Below are 24,403 nucleotides of genomic sequence, written 5' to 3' on the forward strand. Positions count from 1 at the left end.
GGGGGGGGATTCTGTGAAAACCATGGGCAGGGCCGCAACTAGATGCTTGATCAGGTGTGGCAAGCACGCATTTGGACGCCCCCCCCCTTGTAATGTGAAGGTGAGATTAGCGGGCGAAATTTGTGGCCCCTCTGGCCATGAGAACGGGGCACCAGACCATTACCTCCTAGAGATACAGTATCTCTAGGAGGTAATGACCTGATCAGCCTGCCTCCCCCCCCCCCACTTGCGGCCCTGACCCCGGGGAAGAGTGTTTGATGTCTGAATTTTAGAGGTCTTGGTCGAATTTTTATTTGCTTCGTTAAAAACATTAAAATCAAAATGCAATCAAAGTACTTTTATCCCATTTTTGCGGCTCTTAAAATTTAGCTGTCCGGTGCGGTCGCACCTGTCCAAATCCGGCCGTGGCCGATATTCATACCAATATTCTAACGTAGGTCGCCATGTTTAGCTAGTATAGGTTTAACGTTTTTAATATTTACAAGTGCAATTAATTTTTTGTTACGTAAATATGTTCTAATTAGTTTTTATGATTGCATTTTTAATTGGATTGCTGTATTTTTGAAATATATGACAGTCATATTTGTTATGGGCATCTTTCTCAGCCGGCCTGTTGTGTCCTTGTATTTGTATATTCTAACTGGAGGCCTACGAAGGTGGAATCAACACTCAGTGTTCTTCAAACAGTTCAACAATTTGATTTTATGAGTTAAAAGATAGTTTTCAAGAAAGTTATCTTGAAAGCTTGTGTTTGTCTAAAATTAGCAAGTAAAACAATATTTAAAGATGTGGGAATTTTTTTTTTTCCGAGTTCAAAAACATTAAATTTTTTTTTTCAAGGTGTGGATAGCAAAGGCGACCGTCTACTCTCTTTTCTACCTCGAAATTCGAACAACAAACAGCTAAGTAAGGATTGGAAACTGGTCGGCGGTCATGATGTGAAAAAGCATTTCTCTTCTGTGTGTGTGTGTGTAGTTGCAAAAAAACCATAACTCTCCATAATATTCAACGACGAGATCCAGGAAACGAATGAAAATGGAACGATGATAAGCCAATGCCAAACCGGCTGCCGGGAAGATAACACAAAATGTGAAATAGTCGCCAAAAATCGACTTTTCGAGCCAAGAGGGCCAGAGAAGCAGGTCCTGAGCGCCGGTGCGCAGCAGTTGTAGCGGCGGTTCGTTCCGCCGCGTGGCGTCGAGACGGGGGAAAAGTTGATGAGATTTCCCATCAGGCCTCGCTGCTGCCCCTATGTCCGCCATAGTATTGTCAGTAGCTGATTGCTGGGCGCGAAAGGAAAGATCTTTAATAAGTGTAAGCATTGTCCTCCCATGCAGACCTCACCATACGAAATAAAGGACAAGCTACTACGGGCAATTGACAAGGAGTACAATGTAAGTCATGTTTATCAAATGTTAAAATAGCATTTCTTGGTCCCCCCCTTTTGTGAGCCTATCTGCAACGCAAGCGACCACGCTACGCACCTTAGATCAGATCAACTCCATTACATGCGATTAAAAAAAAAATCTCTACAATTTTTCCACCTCTCGCAACTGTAATTCCAAGTGTGGGGTGCGAAATTAAGTTCTTAATTGATCAATCGTAATTTTGCTAAATCGTATAAAACGCTAAAGGCGGCGGACATGTAGGTCAGTAATGTTGTGAACTGCCGACCAAAATGATTGCTGTAAAGGGGGGGTTCTTTTATAAGCTCCGGCCAACGTCACGCGGGGCACATGCGCTCAGAGACCTTTGTATCATCTTCGGATTCCAAATTCGATTCACTTATTTTCGAGTTAGTAAGCTTCACGTTGGTTTTGAACAAAAAATAAGAGTGATGATGTAGATGGAAGCCATTCCAATGATATAGCTATGTGATTGAATACTTTGACATAAGCCAAATACCCATACTCATACTCCAATATCTATGCATGAACAGTTGAGATGTTTAACAATATTGAACGGTAATTAAGAAAATTTTCACACATTTTGTTTGAATATAAGCACATATTTTGTCAAGGAACAGTGAACATAAACATTTCAGGACTGATCTATAATTTTTTTTATCTCAAACCTTTTTGATGGCATTGCATTCAGTGGGATGTAAATAAATTAATGTATTTATTACACCTCTTGTGATCTTCTATGCCATATTTATCAAATGATAAAATATCGTTTTTTTATTTCCCTTTTCTTGTGAGCCTATCTGCAACACAAGCGACCACGCTATGCACCTTAGATCAGATCAACTCCATTACATGCGATTAAAAAAAAACAAATTTTTGCACCTCTCGCAAAACTAATTGACCTATAGGCATTGGCAGAGATACGGAGGGCGGGGGAAATACATTGCCCCCCTCCCAGCATTAAAGGTGGAGTCTGCTGATCTCATGCATATGTGTATATATGAATTGACATCTGTGTCCCCCTAGACTTTCAGGTCTATCTCTGCCTATTCCTGTAGGTCAGTAATGTTGTGAATTGTCGTCGGAAAAAATTGTTGTAAAAGTGGTGGGGGGGGGGGGGTCTTTCATAATTTCCGGCCAGGGCCGTCCTAAGAGCATCATGGGCCAAGTGATTTTTCTGAGGTCTTACCTGGCAAATTTTTGAAAAATTCAATCATTTCTCTGAGGTCCCTATTCTCTCGAGATCTGTGGGCCATGACTGGGTGGGCCTATGCGTTAAGACGGCACTGTCTCTGGCCAACATCACACAAGGCAAATGCTCTCATAGACCTTTGTATCTTTCGGATTCCAAATTTGATTTCCTTATTTTTGAGTTGGTAAGCTTCAGGGTGGTTATGAACGAAAATTAAGAGAGAAGTAGTTATGTCACTGAATATTTTGACATAACGAGCTAAAAATCCTAAGGCAGTAGCGGTTTTAAAGCAGTAACCAGTGCAATTGCAGCACAGCACCAAATTATAGGGGGCGCCAAAACAAGTTAGGAAAGTTAAGGATTATTTCTTATTTTTATGTATTTAAGGTATTTTAATAAAAATTACCGTGCAGAATACATATGAAAAGTAACAGCGAGAAAAAAAATTCAAGGTTTGAGTCGATGAGCAGTGCACATAAAGTGCATACTGTATATAGATTTCCGTGAAGATAAGAATACCAACACCAGTTATAGTAGATCTGTTATAACTAGTGTTGAGAATACGCACATACTAGGTTTTTTTTCTTTAACCCTCCTGGAGATACAGGACTTATTAGTTTTTCTTTTGTTTACAAAATGAGGGAAAAATAAAGAGAATTAAGAAAGTCATCTCCCTCCATCATCCCATTTTTCTGCTAACAAGGCAGTTTCCCTGCGTTGCCGGGAGTAAAAAACAGGAGGTTATTTTCTTTTGAAGTGATGGCCAGAGGGCTGAGCCAACACCATCTATAGCAGATATAGCGTCTGCTATAGATGATGTTGACTGAGCTGTGTGCGGCTTCTCAATTCCCCCATTCAAAACACTGAATCGAATCACCAACATTCTACATATTTTTTTTAAATATTGACGTAAGAAATGAGTCTTAAGATTTGTAGTTCCTTTGGACCAGGATCCTGCGTACTCGTGCACCGTTTTTCTACCCATCTAACAAATCACGTTTACATTGGCACCCAAGAATGACTATCGAACCACCTTGCCAAAGGGTTCGATGCCTAAATTTAAGAGGTCTAGGACAAAATTTTAAGCTATTGCTTTGTGAAAAAGTTGAAGTCATACACAAATGATTAAAATCTTTGTTTAAAAAATGTACAATTTCTCACAAATTTTATAAATAATTCCATCATTCATAAGTAAATGCTTAAGGATAGCTTTCCTTGTTCGTTTAAATGTGCTACTGTGATTCCCATTTTCAAATCTGGAGCAACTATCATCCTATTTCGATTTTACCAATTTTTTCTAAACTGATAGAATCCACAATGAAAATCAGACTTGTTAGGTTTTTACCTAACAATTTCTTTGCTCCTAATCAATATGGATTTTTGTGGGGACGCAGTACCCAATATGCTTTACTAAATAAACTTCTGCAAATTTACTTACAGAAGCATCAATAGAAATAAACAAACTGTAGCTATTTTTCTTGATGTCTCTAAGGCATTTGACTCTGTAAATCACGAAATTTTACTTAGTAAACTGTATTATGCTGGTGTCTTAGGTGAACCACTTCTTTGGTGCAGATCATACTTAAGAAATAGAACACAAAATGTTAAAATTAACAATTCATTTAGTTCTTACTCGAACATTGGTAGAGGAGTTCCTCAGGGATCTATTTTGGGTCCATTGCTTTTCATTATTTTCATCAATGATTTTTGTACTTTAAAACTTTTTGGTAAAATTATTACATATGGCGATGACTCTAATTCTTTATTCATGCAACAATCAATTTACATTGATATCTCAAATTGAGCAAGATCTTCTAATTATTAACGATTGGTTTGTTCAGAATGATATGAGGTTAAACCTTGACAAAACTAAATTTATGCACTTTTGCCTCGGGGGAAGTCCCAACTCAAATCTCATGCAAAAGATTGTTTACTTCATGCTTGTAATTGTCAATATCTGGGAGAGGTCTTCTCGTGGAAATATCTCAGTATCTACGTTGATTCTAATTTGAAATGGAAATCTCATGTTGAATTCCTCACGAAAAAACTCAAGATTTTTCTTGTACAAGTTTTACCATTTGCGAAGAATTGATCATCACACTTTCTTGCGCTCTGTTTATTATGCCTGGGTTCATGCATCATTACAATAAGTCTACTTACATGGGGCTGCGATTATAAGACAAACTTATTACCAATTATAACTATTCAATTCAAATTTCTCAAGTTTTTAAGATACTCAACTTCAAATGACATTTCATAAATATCCTAAACCTACGATTGCTTGTCTTCTATAAAGCAATTTTTCTGCACAAAAACAAAAATCTTTGCACACCCAAAATGAATGTTTCCTTGAGACAACCTCATGTGGTCTTTGAGATTCCCTCACATAGAAAAGATGTTTTTTGCAAACATGTTTTTTACATTGCTCCTAAAATTTATAACACTTTACCTATTGAATTGTAAAATATAAGTTTCCTGCTTTTAAACGACGACTTCAACAATACATTGCTAACATACCAAATATTGAAACTTATTTTAATACTCAGACATAAACTTTGTCTTTTTGACAAACAAAAATTGTTTCACCGAAGCGATTTGCTTATTTTTTTTACAAATAAATTCCTGTCCGCCACCTCTATTTTTTATACTCAGTGCGTGTATTTTCTTGAGTTGCTGATATGTATTTTTTTTATGCATGCATTTCTTTTATTTTCGTGCGTTTAACATACCAATATTAATTTCACTAGTGACTTTTAGTTTTAGCTTCATTGTATGTTGTCAGTACGGGTAACCAAGTTACCCCTTGTCAACTCGTATGTAACTCAGTGTATCAAAAATTACTTCAGTCAGTAACGTTGTGAATATATTTTTTCCCTTTCTTTGTGTAAAAAAAAATCAAAGTATTTTTATCCTGTTTTTGCAGTGATTAAAATTTAGCGGCCCTGTGTAACCGTACCATTCGCACCTGCCTAAGTTTGGCTCTGTTTTATTTCACTAGGATAGATGTTCCCAAACTATGCTCTGCAGCATTATTTTGTGCCGCTGTTGTGGTCGAGTGGTCATAATGATGGACTCGCATCACGGGGATCCGGGTTCGAACCTCACCACAGTGGTGGTCGGCTGAAGTTGGTTTCCTGTGGTTCCCAACTTCGAGGCGCAAATGCGAGCTGATCTCCCCATTAAAAAAGTCTCGCCACAGAGAGCAACACGCCTAAAACAATAAATTATTCAATCATTACACTTCACTCACAGTTAGAAAAACTGGTGGCAGATGGCAGCATGGCACATAACAAGCATTACACAGAAACAAACTTCACGTCAGGTTTCACTACACGTACACACACATTCCCGCATGTACCAATTCGTTAGAGGTTCCGCAGAGGAATATGGACGAGGTGCATGTGTGGTTTAGTAGTAGTAGCATTATTTTGTGCCTTGGTAAGCTACTTGGGGGCAGGGAAGGGGGACACGATACATCTCACCAAATAGATTTATTCCATTGTCTTGAAATTAATTAAACTGCACTGTAGATGTTAGTAGACTTAAGTTGTGATTCAAGGCAAAAAAATTTCCTATATTTCACACATAAAAGGCATGAACGCCAGAAGTCAAAAGTGATTGGTCTTCATGGAAGTGTTTGTCTTTGTAAAAAGTAATATTTATTTATTTAATTTCTCCCCATTATTATTTTTTTTTTCATGAAGAGAGTTGACACACCTTCCTTTTCCCTATTTTAACAATCTGGTCTTTTTGTACACAACCCAATCTTTATTTTAGACTGTTGGACATCCTATACAAAGGGTACTACAAATCCAAAAGTTTGGGAACTAGGACGATTTTTGACATTGTTTTTAGGAAATGAAAACACTTGTGTAGAGAATATCTGAAAGAAAAGTAGAATTTTTCACGAGCAGATTCGGTTGTCTTTTATTGCCATTAGGAGGAGAGATGTAAAACAAGTAAAAAAAAAAGTTACAATAAGCTCACCTTTGTATGACCATAAACTTTTTTTTCAGAACCGATTACATTGAAGGCTGTGCCGAATTTTATAATGTAAGTTGTTTTTCCTTCAAGAGTCAGGAGGTTGATAACCATCAGTTTAAAGCAAAACTGTAGGAAACTAGATACATCTATGTTGGTGGAGTCAGATCGAAAGCAATTGTATTGTCCCGTTTTTTATGACTTTCAAGTGGGATTGTGCTATTGATTGCTGTTCAAATGCAAAAAAAAAAGTTTTAGGTATCCGTGTCTGTGAGAGAATAATTTCACTGTAGCTGACACTTTAAATTTGTAAACGTAGGTGGGGGGGGGGATTTTCAAGGGAATATTTTGTGACGGTCTTGCTTTAGATTTACCTACCGGGCCTGTTGCGACCACTGATGGATGGGGTTTTCATTTCCCACCCAACTCCACTGGTTGGAAATTGCCATATGGTGATATATAGTCTCAGAGTTGGTGTGGGGGAAACTAGTAGTAGCCTAAAAAGTAGTTCTGCTTTTGAGTGGTCAGCCAGTGGTGACCACAATCCACTCAGTAAAAACTCTTTACCAAAAATTGGGATTGCTTGACAAAACATGCCAACTGCCTTTCAGGAGAAGCCAAAAAAGCTCAATATGAGTTTGATGAAGATGAAAATTTGGTGAACCTAGTGAAATTTTTTATTTTATTTTTGTCATACAGTATTAGTTTTCTCAAGTTGTAACATTTTTTAAGCATCTTAAAATCTTAAAGCGAGTCATTTCTTGGTTTCTGTATTTTCCTGTGTATAATCCACAGATACAAATTTCACTAGTTTCTGTCAGAGAAAAAAAGACAGTATAGTCGGCGGCGGTGTATAACCCCCCCCCCCCCCATGAGAAAATTTCATCCATTCATAATGAAATTTTAAAGAATGGAGGGAAGGTGTTTGCCACGTTTTTGTGGAAAAAAATGATCTTCGTACTTATATATATATACACATTTATACGCCTCAAGAAATATTTAAAAAATTGTTTGTTATAAATTTTCCTGAGGGGAAAAAAACTTCAGATAACTTTAATTTAGCCAACTTCTAATTTAGAGTAATTATCAAGGTAATTATTACTTCTCTAATTTAAACTACGAGGACGGTAAGTGCAAATCCAGAGGGGGTGTCATGTTGAAAGATCTCCCAATAGATAATATGGGAAAATGAATCGGTCCTATATTTTTAGGGAACAGTAGTGACTAGCAATAAACAATAAATTATGACCTCCGACACATCACCGTGGATCAGCGCCTGAATGGGAGGGGGCACCGATTGCTGGTTTTGCACAGGGTGCCACTTGGTCTAAGACCGTCCCTGCCCTCAGGTATACCCATACTCCAGTATCTATGCATGAAAAATTGTGAGCTGTTCAACAATATTGAACGGTATTTAAGAGAAATTTCACACATTTTGAATGTAAGCACATATTTCGCCAAGGATCAGTGTACATAACATCTCGGGAATTTGATCTATAATTTTTTTATCTCTAACATTTTTGATGATCACGTTACATTCAGCGGGATGTAAATGAATTTCTTACGCCTTTTATGATCTTGTTCCGAAATAAAATTTTTAATTTTCTTAATATTTTTCTGTTAGGGAAACTGACAGTTCAACGTTGTTAGTCCAGGTAATTTGTGGATGAACCCAAGTAAAATTGCAACGGAAGTTTTGTAAATTTTTTCTTAATCAGAAATCATTACTGAACAACATCCAAAATCTCACCACAGGAACATTCCTAAAACCGGATTTTAAAATCCTGTTTACGTGTGCAAAATTAAGGATACCAAAACAGCTTTTTTCCCTTTGTAGGGAAAAAGCAGAGTTGATGATAAAAAACGTTTTTTTTGAAAAAACTAGAAAAGGGTTTTTTTGGTTTAAATAGTATTAACATTAAAAACAAAAATTCTGAACAATCATTCAAACTTCTAATAATTAAAATAAAATGTTTATTAATGTAATTAACACTATTCCCATATTAGTAAGAAATATTTATTGATTAATTAACAAAAACCAACTTTTGCAATTTAATTATTTTTTGCTTAACTCAATGGATTACTTTGTGTTTGAAAATTCTTTTAATGTTGTTATTAATCATATATAATATAAAGATGTTTTCTCCAGTTACTTTCAGTATGTTTAATTAGGAAGCTATTTTGCAAAAACTATAATAAAGATCAGGTGAATATAATGTATTTAATGAAGCATAATCAGATTAATTAGCGATTTACGATATACAGGGTGATTATAACTAAGGTTCTAATTTCAAAATACTGTAAAAAAAAAAAGAATTGTCAGAATGACTTGAAAATTGACATGAATATTCCTGAAGAAATGGAATTTTATTTGGTAAAAGCGAAAAAATGAAAACTGAATGAAAAATGAAATTTTGCTTAAAAATGTAAAATTAATGACATCCAACACGTGGGAAATTTGCTCACAGAATGGAAACAATAGGCTTTCATGGCAAAATGATAACTTAATTATAGCATTACACGATTACATAATTCATGAAAACATCACAAAAAAGTGAAGTAATCAAACAAATAACTTACTCAAAAAATGTTAAATATGTTGTCCACCGTGTTTTCTGCCTATAAGGTGAAAGCACAAAAATATTCTTGTTCAACAGCAGATGTATGCCATGGTCATGTGTTCAATGCGACCACTGTTCATAGCATTTTTTAGGTGACCCCCCCCCCCACCACCACCACCACTGCCAGAAGTTGCAAGGGTTAAGGTCAGGTGAACTGATGGCTGGCCACGTGTCCTGTCATCCTGTTGTCAAAATTGGTCTTCAGCAGCTACTTTGCTGGTATTACAACGTGCATCTTGATAGAAGTTGTTCTATCCATATCCACACTGATGCTGTGGAAGTGCTGAAATGATGTGTTGCACAAAATAGATTATACTGCTGGTCAAGTACAGCGTCGTCTACTTGCACATTTTGCCCTACTTGTACTTTTTTTCTTTTGCGAAAGAAATTTCTATTGCTTCAGGATTATCCATGTAAAATTTCAAGTCATTCTGACCAGTACTTATTGTATAGTTTTGGAATCAAAACTTTATAATCCATGGCTCCCCACATCCTGAAGCAGGGTCCCGGACTGCGATCTTTCGAGTTGCCCCAGACAAGACTTCCACGGGCCCCCTTTATGATGAATTTATAGCGTGAAAAGCAAAATGTTGAAACTTGTTTCGGGCCCCAGGGCTGGAGCCTTGTCAGCCCACCCCTTGTGGGGACCATGTTATAATCACCCTACATATAGCTGATTATTTTTCATAAATCTGTTACTACTATATAGTAGAACCTTGATTAACTGGGCTTAACAGTAAAAGTATAAAAAAAAACTATTGAATATTAAGACTGGGAGATATACAGTAGGAAATGTGCTACTTATGGGAAGGAAAATGTCTGAGGTAATTTAACTACTAGTACACTAGTCTTTGTCCTTTAGGGACAGCTGGTGTCTATTGGATTATAGAACTACCTGTCCCTAGCATGATGGTGTCATTACTGTTGCTGCTGCTTTGCGAAGGGAAAAAGAAACCCTGTGCGATAATACACCATTACATTTAGATGTGTGATGCAATCCTTATTCATGATTTTGCTAAAGATAGAGCATCAGAATGTAGCCAAAGGTTAGAAAATGTAAGAATGAGAAATTTTGGCTTCTGTATAATAATTTTAAATAACTAAGATGCTTCATATGAAAAAATATATATACATTCAGGCCACTTATACCATCTTATGCCATTTAAAGATATACCATCAGAATGTCCCCAAGAATATAAAATGTGGTAAAAATGAATTTTTGGCTAATAATAAACCAATATATTTTTCTAGGAAAAAATGGTATTTAGGTTACTTTTATTTGATTTTTTGAAAAAAACCAAACTGGTTAAAACCAACATGGTTTAAATCAAACAACCCTGGGAAAAAGGAAAAAGATTCACATCCTATTGGTGAATTTTCCTGGTTTTTCACACCTTTCCCATAATCCTTTGTCATTTTTCTCTATTGCCAAGAAAAATAACTTATTTTTCCCTATTGCGAAGTGAAAGAAACCAATTTTTCCCTGTTGTGAAATGAAAAACAGATTTTTTTTGTGTTAGGTTGTTTTTAAATACTCCTGAGAGTTTTTTAAGTTCCTTGCTAACAAAGATAATTTGTTCCAGAATCACATTTGTGTGCTAGCCGAAACCTGATTTCCCCATAGATTCCTATGGGGAAAATCATTTGATTTGTTCGAGCTTCTGCTCAAAATTTAAAGAGATGTTAAATTTTTTTTTTAGAGTGTACATAACTAACACCAGCTTTAGTAAATGAAGTCCTACTGTAGCTCGTGTTGACACAACCCAATCAAATTCGTAAGTGTTCCCATCCATTTCTGATTTTGTCAGCTGATTTCTGTGTCTGATACATGCAGATTAAAAAGATAAAGCTCCTAGAATGTCTGGACTGTTCAACTTGATGTTAACCCATTTGCATCATTCGAAAAAGTGGAAAATTGGCCCATATCACCAAAATTTTTTTATTGTATAAAGTTGGAATATTTCAAAATGAAAAAAAGCGAAAAACAAAATGGCGTGCACAAAGAATTTATAATGTTTTTAGTTCAATGAAGATATACATTGAAAATAATTTGAAAAATTAAATTTAACAGTTTTATACAGTATGTTGGTACTCTAGTGTTTTGTTCTTATGCATAAAAAATATATGCGCTTTGGTGATAATGGCCAGGAAAATTCGATTTGCTGTTATGATGCAAATGTGTTAAGAGTCTTGCACTGAAAGGAAGCACACTGAAATCATAGGCTCCTTTTCTGTTTTAGCTGAATCTTTCAGTTTATATGAAATAGTTCAAAGAATTTCAGAAAGAGAAGTGTAGGAAGGTACATCTGAAAAAAAATATTCGGAGGTGGACATGAGTTAATCGGGCTTTAAGGACAGTAATTCTGATTGGTGTAAAAATTCAGCTCACGACACAGCTATTTTGTTAGTCCGTGCATTAATATCATTGAAAATGCTTATTAACTGAATCTGTATTCGTTAGCCGAGGCAGAAAAATCACGAAAAAATCTTTTGTTAGTTGAAAGTTTTTTTTCCTCTAACAATCTCAGAAATTTAAATGTGAAATTGAATGGGTGTTCCAATCCTTTTACAATTTTTCAAAAAATTTGCATGTGCGATCTTGTGGAACAAAGTGAATTTGTCTTTATAGACTGTCTTCTAAGTAATTCTGTATAATTCTTTTATTATATTTTATCATGTATATGTTACTGCTAAAGACCGAAGTTGGCCACTTCGTGAACTGGCCAGCTTAGTTGACCCGGCCAATGTCTGAAATTTGGGCTTTCACCTATATATCGATCCCTATTATTCACTGTCATCGATGCGTTGGTGTATTTTTTGTGATAATTATGGCCATTTATAATTACCCACATATAATCATAATTATTATGGTTAGCTATGGCAACCCTAACGATCAAAGGTATCTGAATATTGATATCTTAGTGATCCATGGGTTTTTTCTTTTTTTTTTTTATATTGATTTTTCTACATTTTTTGCATTTTCCATTATTTTTTCCAGACAACTTGTTGGGTAATTTGCCTGTTGTGGCCACTGATTTTGTATTTGTTAGTCATTTATAGTATTTTGAATTTTTTTAGGTTGTGGATATGGCTACTGTCTTTGAAGTCATTTCTATGTTGGAAAAAACTATTATCACCAGAGAGACTCTAGAGGTGAGTAATCTATGCTGATCTTATACGAAACATATTTCCAAGGATTGTTTTCTTCAACTGGCAGATTTATCAGATTAGACCTCGTGTTTTCAAAGTGTAGAAATACTGTCAGATAGAACTTGTTGAGGAAACAGTTATTTTCCGGGTATTATACTGAGGTGGACTCGAAAAGAAAAGTCATCACATCTCCGCCGGGACATGAACCCAGGCCCTCTTGCATACCGGGCAAGCATGCTACCATCTACACCACTAGCATAGCTGCCAAGTCTTCCGAATTTTCCGGGAATCTCCCGAATTTTATCTTCATCCCTCGACCTCCCAAAAAGTTCTTAAATCTCCCAAATTTTTACGAAAATCACAAAAAATCTCTAATTGTTCCTAAAAATTATCTAATTCATTAAAAAAAAATCCCCACTTATGAAAACAATTCCTAAGGAATTTCTTGTGGGAAGGAAGCCTCTTTTTTTTCTCCTTTCGAAATGACATCAAATGTCGTAAATGGGAAAATTCCCTTTTTAAGGAAGTTTTACAAACCCTCTGATGGTACCTATTGGTCCTTCCAGAAAACTTACATGGTGAATCGCTAGAAACCGACTATCCTTTCACTTCATGTTTTATGTTTGTGCTCAAGTTGGAATTTTTGCTCCTCTGAGACCACGATTTCAGAGTTTATGCTATCTTTCATCATGAGAAATGATTTAGAGATTTTGGTGAAGTTCGTCTCAGCTTGTCTTGTTTTACTCTGCAGAAGCGTGAGAATAAATAGTTTTTGTTCAAAAGTTTTTTTTGAGCTTTACTATAGCTGGTTCTGATTTGGCACACTGAACCATGGGTATTGGGGGGAATTCTCTTTTTCTTCCTTTAACTCGTTCCTCACTCGTTCTATATTTCGGATGGGAGTGGTGTATGCCAAAATTCACACTCAATGCGGCTGACCAAGTACAGTGAGTAGTAATGTTTTTTCTCTTGTTCTGTATTTTGTTATGAGAATATTGTTTCTTTATCGTTAAAAACCATTTCATCCAGGGTCTTAACCAGATTTTTGTGAGGAGGGGCAGACATGATTTTACCGCCCCTTCCATTTCAAATTCAAATGATTTTATAATTATTTTTCTTTCCAGATATTTGCCACCTCTCAAAATTTGGCATCCGGAACAGTTGTTCCCCTCTAGTTTCGGCCCAGATTTCATCAAACATTTTTTTTACCATTGTGTTTTTTTTGACAGCTTCTTGCATTTTGTGAATTTTAATGTGAATACTTGAACGAAAAATCAGTGATACTTGTTTATCAGTTGTCATGATTAAAAAACTGTGAATATTTGTGGAATACTACTTTCATGGCAGTGGAATATGGTAGCCCAGGTCGATAATATACTCGCAAACTCTGCCACAAGATGCTCAGAGGTGTCGGGTGCCCTCTTGCCAGTGCCTTTTCTGATGCAAGGAACAATTGCAAAAACAGTGCCATGATGATCAAGCAGCACGTTGCTATTGAAGAAAGTCTGCTTACCAAATGTTTGGTGTATGAACCTCTCAGTGAGAAACATAAAAAAACCATTCCGAATCAGCTGTGAACTGTATAAATAACTGTCTAATTAGTCCCATTGAACAGAAAATGAAAGTGGGGGAGAAAAAAAATGATTAAATGAGCATGTTTTTTGTTATCCGGAAGCTATGTGTGTAACTAAGCTGACCAAAAAAAAAACCAGAAAAAAAATTTTCATTGATACATAGTGTATGTTAAAATAACAAATTTACGATTTAAAAATTTCAAAGTGGGTTCTTTTAGCAAGCTTGACAAAACATCTTTATTAAAACGATGAAATAGCCAAGTATTATGAGAAAAATAATTTTGACCTGTAAAATATAGGTCATAGGGTCACTGTGTAACTTACAATTTTTTTTCGTCACTTTTATCTCTTACAAGTGAGGATTCTAGTTCTACAGAGTGAATTTTAGGACACCCTGTATATTGAAATTTTCGAAATTTGTCTGCGTAATTTTTCTTTCACTTTAGGGAACAGGAAAAGTGACAGGGAGCAAGATCTGGGCTATAGGGTGTATGATTGACCAATTGAACACCTGTACTCTTCAAAAATTCCATTGTAATCGGAGTGTGCGCAGATGCATTGTCGTGATGAAGTAAGAATTCTCGTAAGCCTGACTTCGGTCTTCTTTCTTTCAACTTTTCAAAGACTTTAGGCAGGCATACTGCCATATACCAGTTTGCATTGACAGTTTTTGATTTTCCAGCACAACTGTGGCAACATGGCTCGATAGGGGAAAAAACTGGCCAACATTTTCCACTTAACGCTCCTAGGTCTTTTCACTTTAACTAGTGGATTTTCATTTGGAAACACCCAAACACCATGAGAACTGGCATTTTGTTTCTGGATCGTATTGGTATATCCAGCTTTCGTCACAATGTCATGAACACGTCGACTTTTGCCATTCTCAAATCAACGGACTATTTCTTGGCACCATTTCAATCTTGTTCCTTTTTGAGCCTCAGAAAGATTGTGAGGTATCCAAGGGCAGCAAAGTTTTTTTCAGTCATAAATGCTGATGTAATATTACTTAAATTTGCAGCGAATGAATGCTTTAATTTCTTTGTCACCCGTGGATCCATTTTGACTAGCGATTCCACTAGGTCGACGTTATTATCAGTCACTGCAGTCGGTGAATGCCCAGTACGTTTGTCTTTTAGGGGTGTTCGACCACGTGTAAATTCCGCAAACGATTCATAAACGATTGTACGAGGAGAAGAATGTAGAAAAGCCTTTCTAGACTTTCTTGTTGCTTAAGTCTACTTTTGAAATCATAATAAATCATGGCTCTGAAATTCTCTCTTGTAACCTCCATAGCGTTACACGAAAGGTAAAGAGAAGACAAAAGAAAAGCTTGCCAAAGCTATAAAAAACAGAACTCAAGCACCATCTGTCGGCAGCTTTACACATTAAAAAATATATACTTTTATTTACTGTGACAAAAAAATTCTGATCGCCATTTTTTCAAATCCGGAAACTTTAATAGTCGCTCTCGTATGAGTTATTTGCTGAGGTCACTTTCATAAGGATTTTTTGAAAAAAGCCACTTAAATCGCCTTATACAATTTAAAGATATGCGGATGAGAACTCGGCACCAATTGCGCCGCACTACGCTAAAATTGACATCGCTCCAATAGTGTATTTTCAAATTTTTCTGCGCCAAACTGCCAAAGTATCAAATTTTGCCCCAGTATGCCTGGAATTTTAGAAAGGGCAAAAAATTCGGGCGGCAAAAAATTTTTGTTCCTGCTCTCTCCGCTAAATGATTCGTTCAGAGAAGAGAGTGTTTTATTCCTCTGTACTTTTCAGCACCACCACCTCCTATCTTCTGTAGTCGTGTTATCCTGTGGCCTTGAAAAAACGTGGTCTGTTGGAAAGTAGTTTGACTACACTGTAAAGTACAGTGTTGGGAAAAAAAACTCGCAGGCTATATAACCATGTGTGCTTTTCACGCTTTGTAAGCACCACAGAGATATTTATTACATTTGAACGAAAATTTTCATTAAAAAATATTTAGTATTTATTTACCCTTCGCTGCTTTACCCCAAGACAGTTTTTTTAAAAGTGCTAAACGAGCATGTCGAACCGATAATCCATCTGGTCTCTCGTTGAAAGAGTTGCCGGAAGTCCAGAAAAGTTTGTGAAATTAGAGAGAAGGTAACAGATTTTTTTTGTATCAATTTCGAAATTTTCCCAGCAAGTTCCCACGCTCGACCTTGACCTCGAAAATCAGATTGGGATAACTGTGGCCCCTTATTTAAACTATCGGCCCCTCATCAGGCTTTCCATCGCGAGACCCTGATAATAACCGTGATTGTGCAGCTGAAGATGGTTTGTAAGGGTCTTTCAGCTTTAAAGCGAAAATGTGAGTTTCCATTTCAAAAAAAAGAAAGTTGCCACTTCAAGCAGCAGAAATTACTATAGTTGATTGTCATTATGTCAAATCCTGATGTTCTGTGAAAAAAAATTTCATTCTGTGAGTAAAAGAGCAAGTCAGCCGAATTACGAATGCTAATTTAGCAACTTTGTCGAATAGCAAGTGTTAAATCGCTAATATGGCCAAATAACAAGTGCTGAATCGCCAAACATAGTGTTGAATTCTCCGAAATTCTCTCCCATTTTGCAACAATTTTTTTCTGAGTATAAAAAAATTCAAAACTTATAGAAGGTTTTTAGCCTATTTTAAACTACTGCTGTTCCACACAGCAAATAGTGTCATCTTAAATAGACTGGTGTGAAATTTTATGACAGTCGTTCTTTCAAACAAGGTGTCAACACCAAAAACTAGAAAACAAAAAACAAGCTGATGAAAGATGTTTGATAACTAGGGGGATTTCTGTATCTTTGCATATTTTTTATATTTTTTTGCATATTTCGTTATTTTTATGCGATAAAGTATATTTTCAAAATTTTAAGGCATATTTTGCATATTTCATGATTTTCGATGAACAATAAATTTTTCCTTGCTATTCCAATCCTGTTTCATACTGGTTTTCGGAGTTCCCACCTCTGAGGAGAGCTGTTAGGGCTACGACTTTTATGCACTAAAAATGGAATGTTGTTGCTGTTTGGTAAAAAATCTTTTAATTTAGGTTTTTCAACTAATCAGCAATGATATTGAACTGTTAGAGCATGAAAATACTAGTCCTTCAAGGACACATTGTGTGGCTGTAAATAGATTAACCATCTGAATCTGTGTCTGTGATGGTAACTCGTGGGAAAAATTGGTAAATGGGGGATTTTTAGCATTTTATCTTATTTTTTTTTAGTACGTTTCAAAGCTAAATATACTACTTGGCTAGGTATTTTTACCTATAGATGGCAGCACATCAATTCTTAATTTATAGGGGAAAAACTTCGTCAAAAGGGAAATTTTGGTTCAATGAGATTAGTTTGTAAATGAGGAATTTCTGTTCATACAATAAGTAATGGTTCAAAATAGTTTAGACAGCATCAATACTATTTATTATATTATTTTGCTAAAACTAATGTTATTTGAGATAGGAATGAAAAATTAAGGACATATTTTTTGTTTTAGGGCATATTTAGTTTTTAAGAGAGTAAATGCGCATTTTTTTTAGAAGTTTTAAAGCATAAAAATTTTAGTTCTAATGATAAAAGACAGTGCAATTGTTTTATTTTGAAAAGGGTAGCAGTAACGAAAATATTCTTGTAAGTTAATTTCGCTGCTTCAATTTATAAATATCTGCTCCAAAACTTCTCAGAATCCTTTGCTTCTCCAAAACTGCTCTTCATCACTTCCCACCCCTGGATATACCATCAGAATGTAATTTAACAATAGAAAATGTGATAAGAATGAAAAATTTTGGCTAATAATGAACCAGTATATTTTTCAAGGGAAAAAAAAATTACATTTAAGCCACTTTTATGTGATTTTTTGAAAAAAAAAACCAAGCGCTATTTAAAAAAAAAAACTTGGTTAAAACCAAACAACCCTGCGTGTCTATATATGTTTGTGACAGACTATATGCTAAACTTTTCAATATCCAAGTCTGGAAATCCTGACATACAATAAGTACATTTCTTTTTTACCTTAGTTTTTCTGGCTTGAACAGATGTGCAATCATTTTGATAACCTGTGGAGGAGTGTTAAAACAGTACTGACAAGGTCCCTAGATATGAGAGATGGTTGATTTTTAATTTCTTTTTTTTCTGTAAAAATATTTTTTTCGCGGGAAATGTCAGGTCAAGATTTTAATCCTTTATTTGCTTTTTCCAATGGATTCATCACTTAACTAAATTTAGAAGAATTACTGGTTTTTTAAATCTGCAAAAACCTCATCCAATCGTTCAATATTAATCTAACAAAAGCACTTGAATAGCCAATGAGCCAAAATGCTGTTCGACCTATGGATCAAAGTGTAATTCAAAATCTCAAGCATTTTTAACCTTGCATAGTTCATGTGCATATGCTGAAAATCAAATTCTAATATACAAGTGTGGATGTAGATTTCTTTGATGCTTCTTCAATAAAATTAGCAAAGATAAGAAATAAGTTTTATTACAGAAGATCAGGAACTATTTCTGTAAAGCAGGTATTTTAGTTATAGTCGAGAAACTGTACAATGATGCAGATTCAAGAACAGTAAAGTGCCAGCTGCTGCATTATTTTGAAGTCCTATGTGGATGTTGATGATGAAGTTATGGTACTTGTCAACTTATAAAGTGGCAAACCCATAAACCAGCCTCTGAGTACAAGACACTGGATTTATGGGTTTGTTGCCTGTGAGCTATAACAATTTTGCCACCTCTATCCAACCTTTAGTTCCTGACAACCCATTCCCTCAAATTTACCACTGTAGGCCTTGATCTCCCGCAGGGCTTGACAAATAGCAAAAAGATCTAGGTGGAAGAACAATTTTTTTGGCATTAAAATTTTTTTTTTAAATGAAAAACAGGTAAAAAAAATATTTCTTTTGACTTCAATGTAGTGACTGTTATTGATACTCTGATATAAATTCTAAAAATTTTGTATTGTCCTCCAGATCCTAATTTAGTTATCAAACATAGAAAATATTAGTCGCTAATACTAATTTTTTAGTTGCCACGATGACCTGTCCAACCCTTGTATCCTGTAAATAATTTGAATTTCCCGTAATGAATTAACTGTTTTTGCAGTCTTTGTTGATTGAAAGGTTGAACTAATTTTTTTTTTACCTACTAAAATTTTTGCAGATATGTTTGCAAAATGATTCTGTTAAAAATTGTGATCCCATACCATGATTTGACTTGTAAGTATTTTTCAGAAACTTGGCTCAAATATTCTAGTAGTTCAATAGTGCACCAACCTTCAGCTTTTTGAAGTTCTGAAATTCCAGCTCCTCTTTGCAGCCATTCAAAACTAGATTCAAGGCACAAGGCTTGTCAAATCAGCCTTTGTCTTTATCATAATCTAAGCACAACAAAATTAAATTTGTTATACAGTGTGTACTTTTTGGTATAAGCCAAGTGACTTTATTCAAAACTCTGCTCCTGTATTGGGGGAAGGGGGATGGGATTGGCTTTTATATTCAGTTTTTGAGGAGAAAAAAAATTCAACCAAATTTTTTCAAATCACACAGAAACTGCATGAATGTTTTTAATATACATGTTTGAAAAAATTTGCTTCATTTAATGTTTTCTTTTTCAGAAAACAAGAATTGGGAAATATGTCAATGAACTTCGGAAGAGAACCAGCAATGAAAAACTTGCACGCAGAGCAAAGGATCTTGTTAAAAGCTGGAGGAAGCTCCTGCCACAAACAAACAATTCTGTTAATGGAGAACGGATGATAAGCTGTAACACACACAGTAACACTGGGACATTTAAAATTGGTGATAAGTTTACTAAACCATGTAGTTCAGTGCCAGGAAGCCCATGCCTCAAAAATACAAGTCCATCAGTAGCGTTCGAGCATTCAACTAGTCCTTTTTATTCTAGTGCCTCCAACAGCCCACAGTTGACAGCAAAAGTTCAGGGAACAAGCAAGTCTTTAACACCTTCAAATTATGCTCCAGCTAAATATAGTCAAGCAGGAATACGTAGTGATAAAACTGAAAGTCAAAATAAAAGTCTTTTTTGCAGCCAAATCTTCAAACCAGTTAGCCCAGCTCTTGCTGCTGCTAAACATGCCAACAGTAATATTGGAGCAGCTAACATGGACTTTATACCTCAACCAAAACCAAGATGTATTAGTCCTGCTCATCTAAATAGCTCTCGTTCTTGTAGTCCGCATATCGAAGCCAGTGCAATGCAGACATCTAAGGATGCATCAATAAGCGTGCGAAAACATGATAAAATGATTTCTCCAGCACACTTGGTAAGACCTCCCCTTGTAGTAGGAACTGCTCATTCCTCATTGGATATAGCTAAAACCAATGTTGCTAACAAAAGATTGCGGAAGGATGCACATGATAACAGAGCAAAGAAAGTGCGAATGCAAGTGTTATGTGACAATTCCTCAAATGACTTGACCTCACAAAATGGCATTGATTGTGTTCCTGAGCTACCAGAAAGACTTTTGCCTAGTGAAAGTTCTGCATTTAAGAGTCTTAGCTATTTGAAACAAGATAATGAGAAAAATTCAAAGCCTGATAGACAATCTGAAATCTCATCAGATTCTGCTAGGGATAAATTTAGCTTGTTAAATTCTGGTGCTAAATTGTCCAAAGTTAAAACGACTCAGCAACTCATAGAAGAACTACAAGCCAGAAAAGATCCTAGCAATCAGTTGAAGTTGCGTGACTTGGGAGCTGAAGCTGACAACTTTCCTTTGAAGACCTCACCGAATAATTTTGTGTCCTCTGCTGAGCTTCTCAGATCAAAATCTGAACTTATGAAAAAATTTCTGTCATGCACTTCCGAATCTCCGTCTAACAGTGACCCTGAAAGCGTTACTGTTGAGAGAGCTTCGTCTCCCATTAGTGATAATGTTCCAAGTAAATCTTCTGTGATAACACCAGACAAAGATTTTTCTGTACCTTTTACAGATCCTGTATCTGAAGAAATCGAACAAATTCTTTCCAAACTACCACCTATCAATCCAGATGAAATAGACTTGACTGATGATTATGAACCACCGCCTGAAAGAAGTGTTACAGATGAAGATGTTGATAAGTATTCACAAGAATGGGAGTTCGTCAATGGCACTTATTCTGCTGACGGTTCGTGGAAACCATGGCACGAATGTACTGAAAATACAATTTTACCAGAGGAGACGATACGAATTTTGCCTTATGTAAATATTGATTGATGGAGCAAAAGAAAAAGTCCTATTGTATGACTGAATTGCTCATTGCTTATTGTTTGTGAAAACAATGTGTTGAATAAAACACAGGAATATGCAAAAAAAGTAGCTTTCCCATTTTACAGTCATATTCACTATTTTTGTAAATATAGATACACACAATGTCACACCGGTGGTGTTTTCATGTGGGATTTTTTTAAAAAAAGAAAGGAACCGATTTAAATTGAATTTAATCTGGGGATTTATTTTTTTTAATATAGCATTAAAAGTAATAAGGCTGGATGTGCATGGCAAGCTACTTTATACTTCTGACTGTGGGGCTAGCCAATATAAAAATGCCTTCCATACATATGCCACTCTTCTAATAATAAGCACACCTGTGAAAGATATTTTCTATTTGCATAGTTGGGGATTGAAAGAAGCTTGTTATGTGCAACCAGTCTCAAGATGTTAATTTTGTTTTGGTTGCTGCATTATTTTGCATTCCAACTTTTTGTTTAACTGTTTTTTTTCAAAGGTTTGAACTTTTTTTTTTGTTGACAGAACACAGATACGTGTCTATGCAAGTCTAAAGATACATATAGGTTCATTGCAAATACCTAATTTTTGTTTTCTTATCTGACAATGGAAAGTTGAAAATGACTTTGCACTATACTATAACTTAGTGTTTGTGTAAATTTTTTAAATATTTTTATGGCTACTGATCGTTAAAGCCTAAACACAATTTATTTCAATAAGATTTTCTTTTTTTTTTGTATGCGATATTGTAACTAAATGAGTTGGAAAAAGAGGAAACCTAGAGTTTTGTAAAGAACAGGTATACAGTGGTAGAAAAAACAAAGCTGAATTTTATTTTCAAGAACCATTGCATGTAGGGGGGGGGGAAATTGTATTGACTGCATGTCCCAAAAATTTAAAAGTGAGGGATTGAAAATTAAATATTTAGATTAGTCTGTATAATTAGTACAAAAATCGCAATATGTTGAATGTTGCTCTAAAATCTATTCTGGAAGTTTAGGTTCACATATGCATTCAATTTTTTAAAAATGTTAGTTTTGATGATATATTTGTTATTACTGTTGATTATGTTATTGAATTTTCACCAATTCATCTTACAAAATTTATCATAGTTAGCTCAATGCTGGTCATTGTGGTCTTAACATTAACCAAGTAAAAAATAAGTTCACGTCTGAGCTTTTTTAAAGTGACTTAGCCATTAAGAGCATAATGGATGAAATACAATTCAAAGTCATTTTTAACTTTCCTATGTTTAAAGAAGATGAAAACAAAAAATTGGTAATTTTTTTTGTCAGTCTGAGTCAATGTTATTGTGATAGCACTCTGGATTCACTCTGGTTGGTATTATGTAGTTTTTCATGGTAAGATATTTCACTGTCATTTCAGTTTTTTTTTCATTCCAGTAATGATAAAATTTCCACTTGTTCCAGGATTTAAAAAATTGCACGAAATTCTAAGTATTGAATGACCATTTTTTAGGACATTGATTTATTCAAATTACAGTGAAACCTGTCTAAGACACACACTATATGATATAGAAACCTGTCTTGAACAGGATCGAAACAAATCAACAGTCCCATTGATGATTAGTGCTTTGATAAGCACCTTTATAAAATGGAACCTGTCTAAAATGGGAAATCATTTCAGTCTCTTGACATTGTTTTGTACAGGTTTCACTGTAGTTGACTGGAATGAAGTCAAGTTTTTCTCACTTTGACATTTTCGAAGTTATTGTGTATCAGTATGAAACAAGTTTCTTTAGTTTTTTTTTATTTTAAAGATACATTTTTATTAGTTAATAGAAGAGATTTAGAATATTTTTATGAACAGTCATCAGAAAATAAACAATGGTCAGAAAATTTCAATGTGTTTAGTTATTTGTAATCTTATACTTTTTATTATATCCATATGCTGGAAGTAAAGGGAACCATGTCACAAAAAGGAAATTTTACAGGAGAGCTGTTTAATGATTTTTTTTTAGTATTTCTTCCTATGCAGGTTGTTTTATAAAGTGAATATCTGTTAGTTATAAAAATAAGACTGTTTCCTACACCTAATGTGTAGTATAACGAAAGTACTGCAAATTAATAGCGTAATCCTAATATTGATGAAAATGGACAGTGCCCTTTACATCTGTCAGACCAGACAGGGCCCGGGCTCTGTCCCTTCTTGGATATAAGCGTTTTACCCATGTGGGTTGGGCCATGCTGGGGATGCCCTTTACCTCCGGCATACAGATATAAAGTATATAAATTGAAATATACAGGGTGAATTCGACCTATTCTGCCAAACGAAAGGGAGTGATAGACGAGCCCAAGTGAATCATGAAACAACTTACCAACCCTGTCCTATCTCAAACTGTTTTTGAGTTATGATGGATAATCAATTATGGGGAAAAATGCATCAAGTCTGAAAAACCAAAATTTGTGAAGTTTCTGAAAGACCTACATGCAAACTAAGCACATATTTTGAAAGTACAGAAAAAATGCTATATACGGTGACATCCAATTTCATCGAAATATCTGGTTTTAATGGCGAGCTACAAGCTCTGAAAGATTGGCAAAGTTCAAAATCAAATTGTTGCCAAAAGTTTTAATCGCTAATTCTGCAAATACCCTTCTTGGCTGAAATCGGTCAAACTTGCCGAAAACTTGCCCATTTCACCAGATTTTGAAAGCCTAGAATAGACCAAATTGGTCATCTACTTTAAGAGAAATTTAGTCGTTTGTTTGCAATACATAATTTAAATCTGCGTTCGTTGAAGTAATTTTAATTGGTTTTGGCGACAATTTGATTTTTCACTTCACTGATCTCTGTGCTTGTAGCTCACTATTAAATATGGATATCCTGTAGATAGAAGTAATGTCACTTTATAGGATTTTTTGTGAAAAATCAAATTGTCAAAATCTAACGGCTGCTTCTGAATTTTCGTTGAATATCTACTTCGATAAAAGCTGATTTTAGTGATGTATTGCAAACAAAAACTAAATTTCCCTGAACCAGAAAACCGATGATTTATTGTAAGCTCTTTCAGAAACTGGTAGAATGGACAAGTTTTTGGCAAATTTGACAGAATTTAGCTAGAAGCGTATTTGCAAAATTCGTGATTAAAAACGTTGGCAATAATTGAATTTTGAACTTTGCCAATCTTTCAGCGCTTGTGGCTCGCCATTAGAACCAAATATTTCGATGAAATTGTCACCTTATTGAATGAATTCTGCTCTTTCCAAATGTGTACT

General features: G+C 35.2%; 1 protein-coding gene across 1 annotated transcript; it reads left to right on the top strand.

The window, feature by feature from the left end:
• Positions 1-1,145: 1,145 nt before the first annotated feature.
• LOC149085127 (uncharacterized) lies at positions 1,146-23,100 on the top strand. Its single transcript, XM_089232941.1, has 3 exons — positions 1,146-1,394; positions 12,279-12,353; positions 19,551-23,100. Exons 1-3 carry the CDS (start codon positions 1,332-1,334, stop codon positions 21,150-21,152), a joined length of 1,740 nt encoding a protein of 579 aa, XP_089089067.1. The 5' UTR covers positions 1,146-1,331; the 3' UTR covers positions 21,153-23,100.
• The last annotated feature ends 1,303 nt before the right edge of the window (positions 23,101-24,403 follow it).

Source organism: Pholcus phalangioides, unplaced genomic scaffold, assembly GCF_987345545.1.
Source record: "Pholcus phalangioides strain wild (caught in Gottingen) unplaced genomic scaffold, Ppha-v1.0 ptg000007l_1, whole genome shotgun sequence".
Classification (NCBI taxonomy): Eukaryota; Metazoa; Arthropoda; class Arachnida; order Araneae; family Pholcidae; genus Pholcus; species Pholcus phalangioides.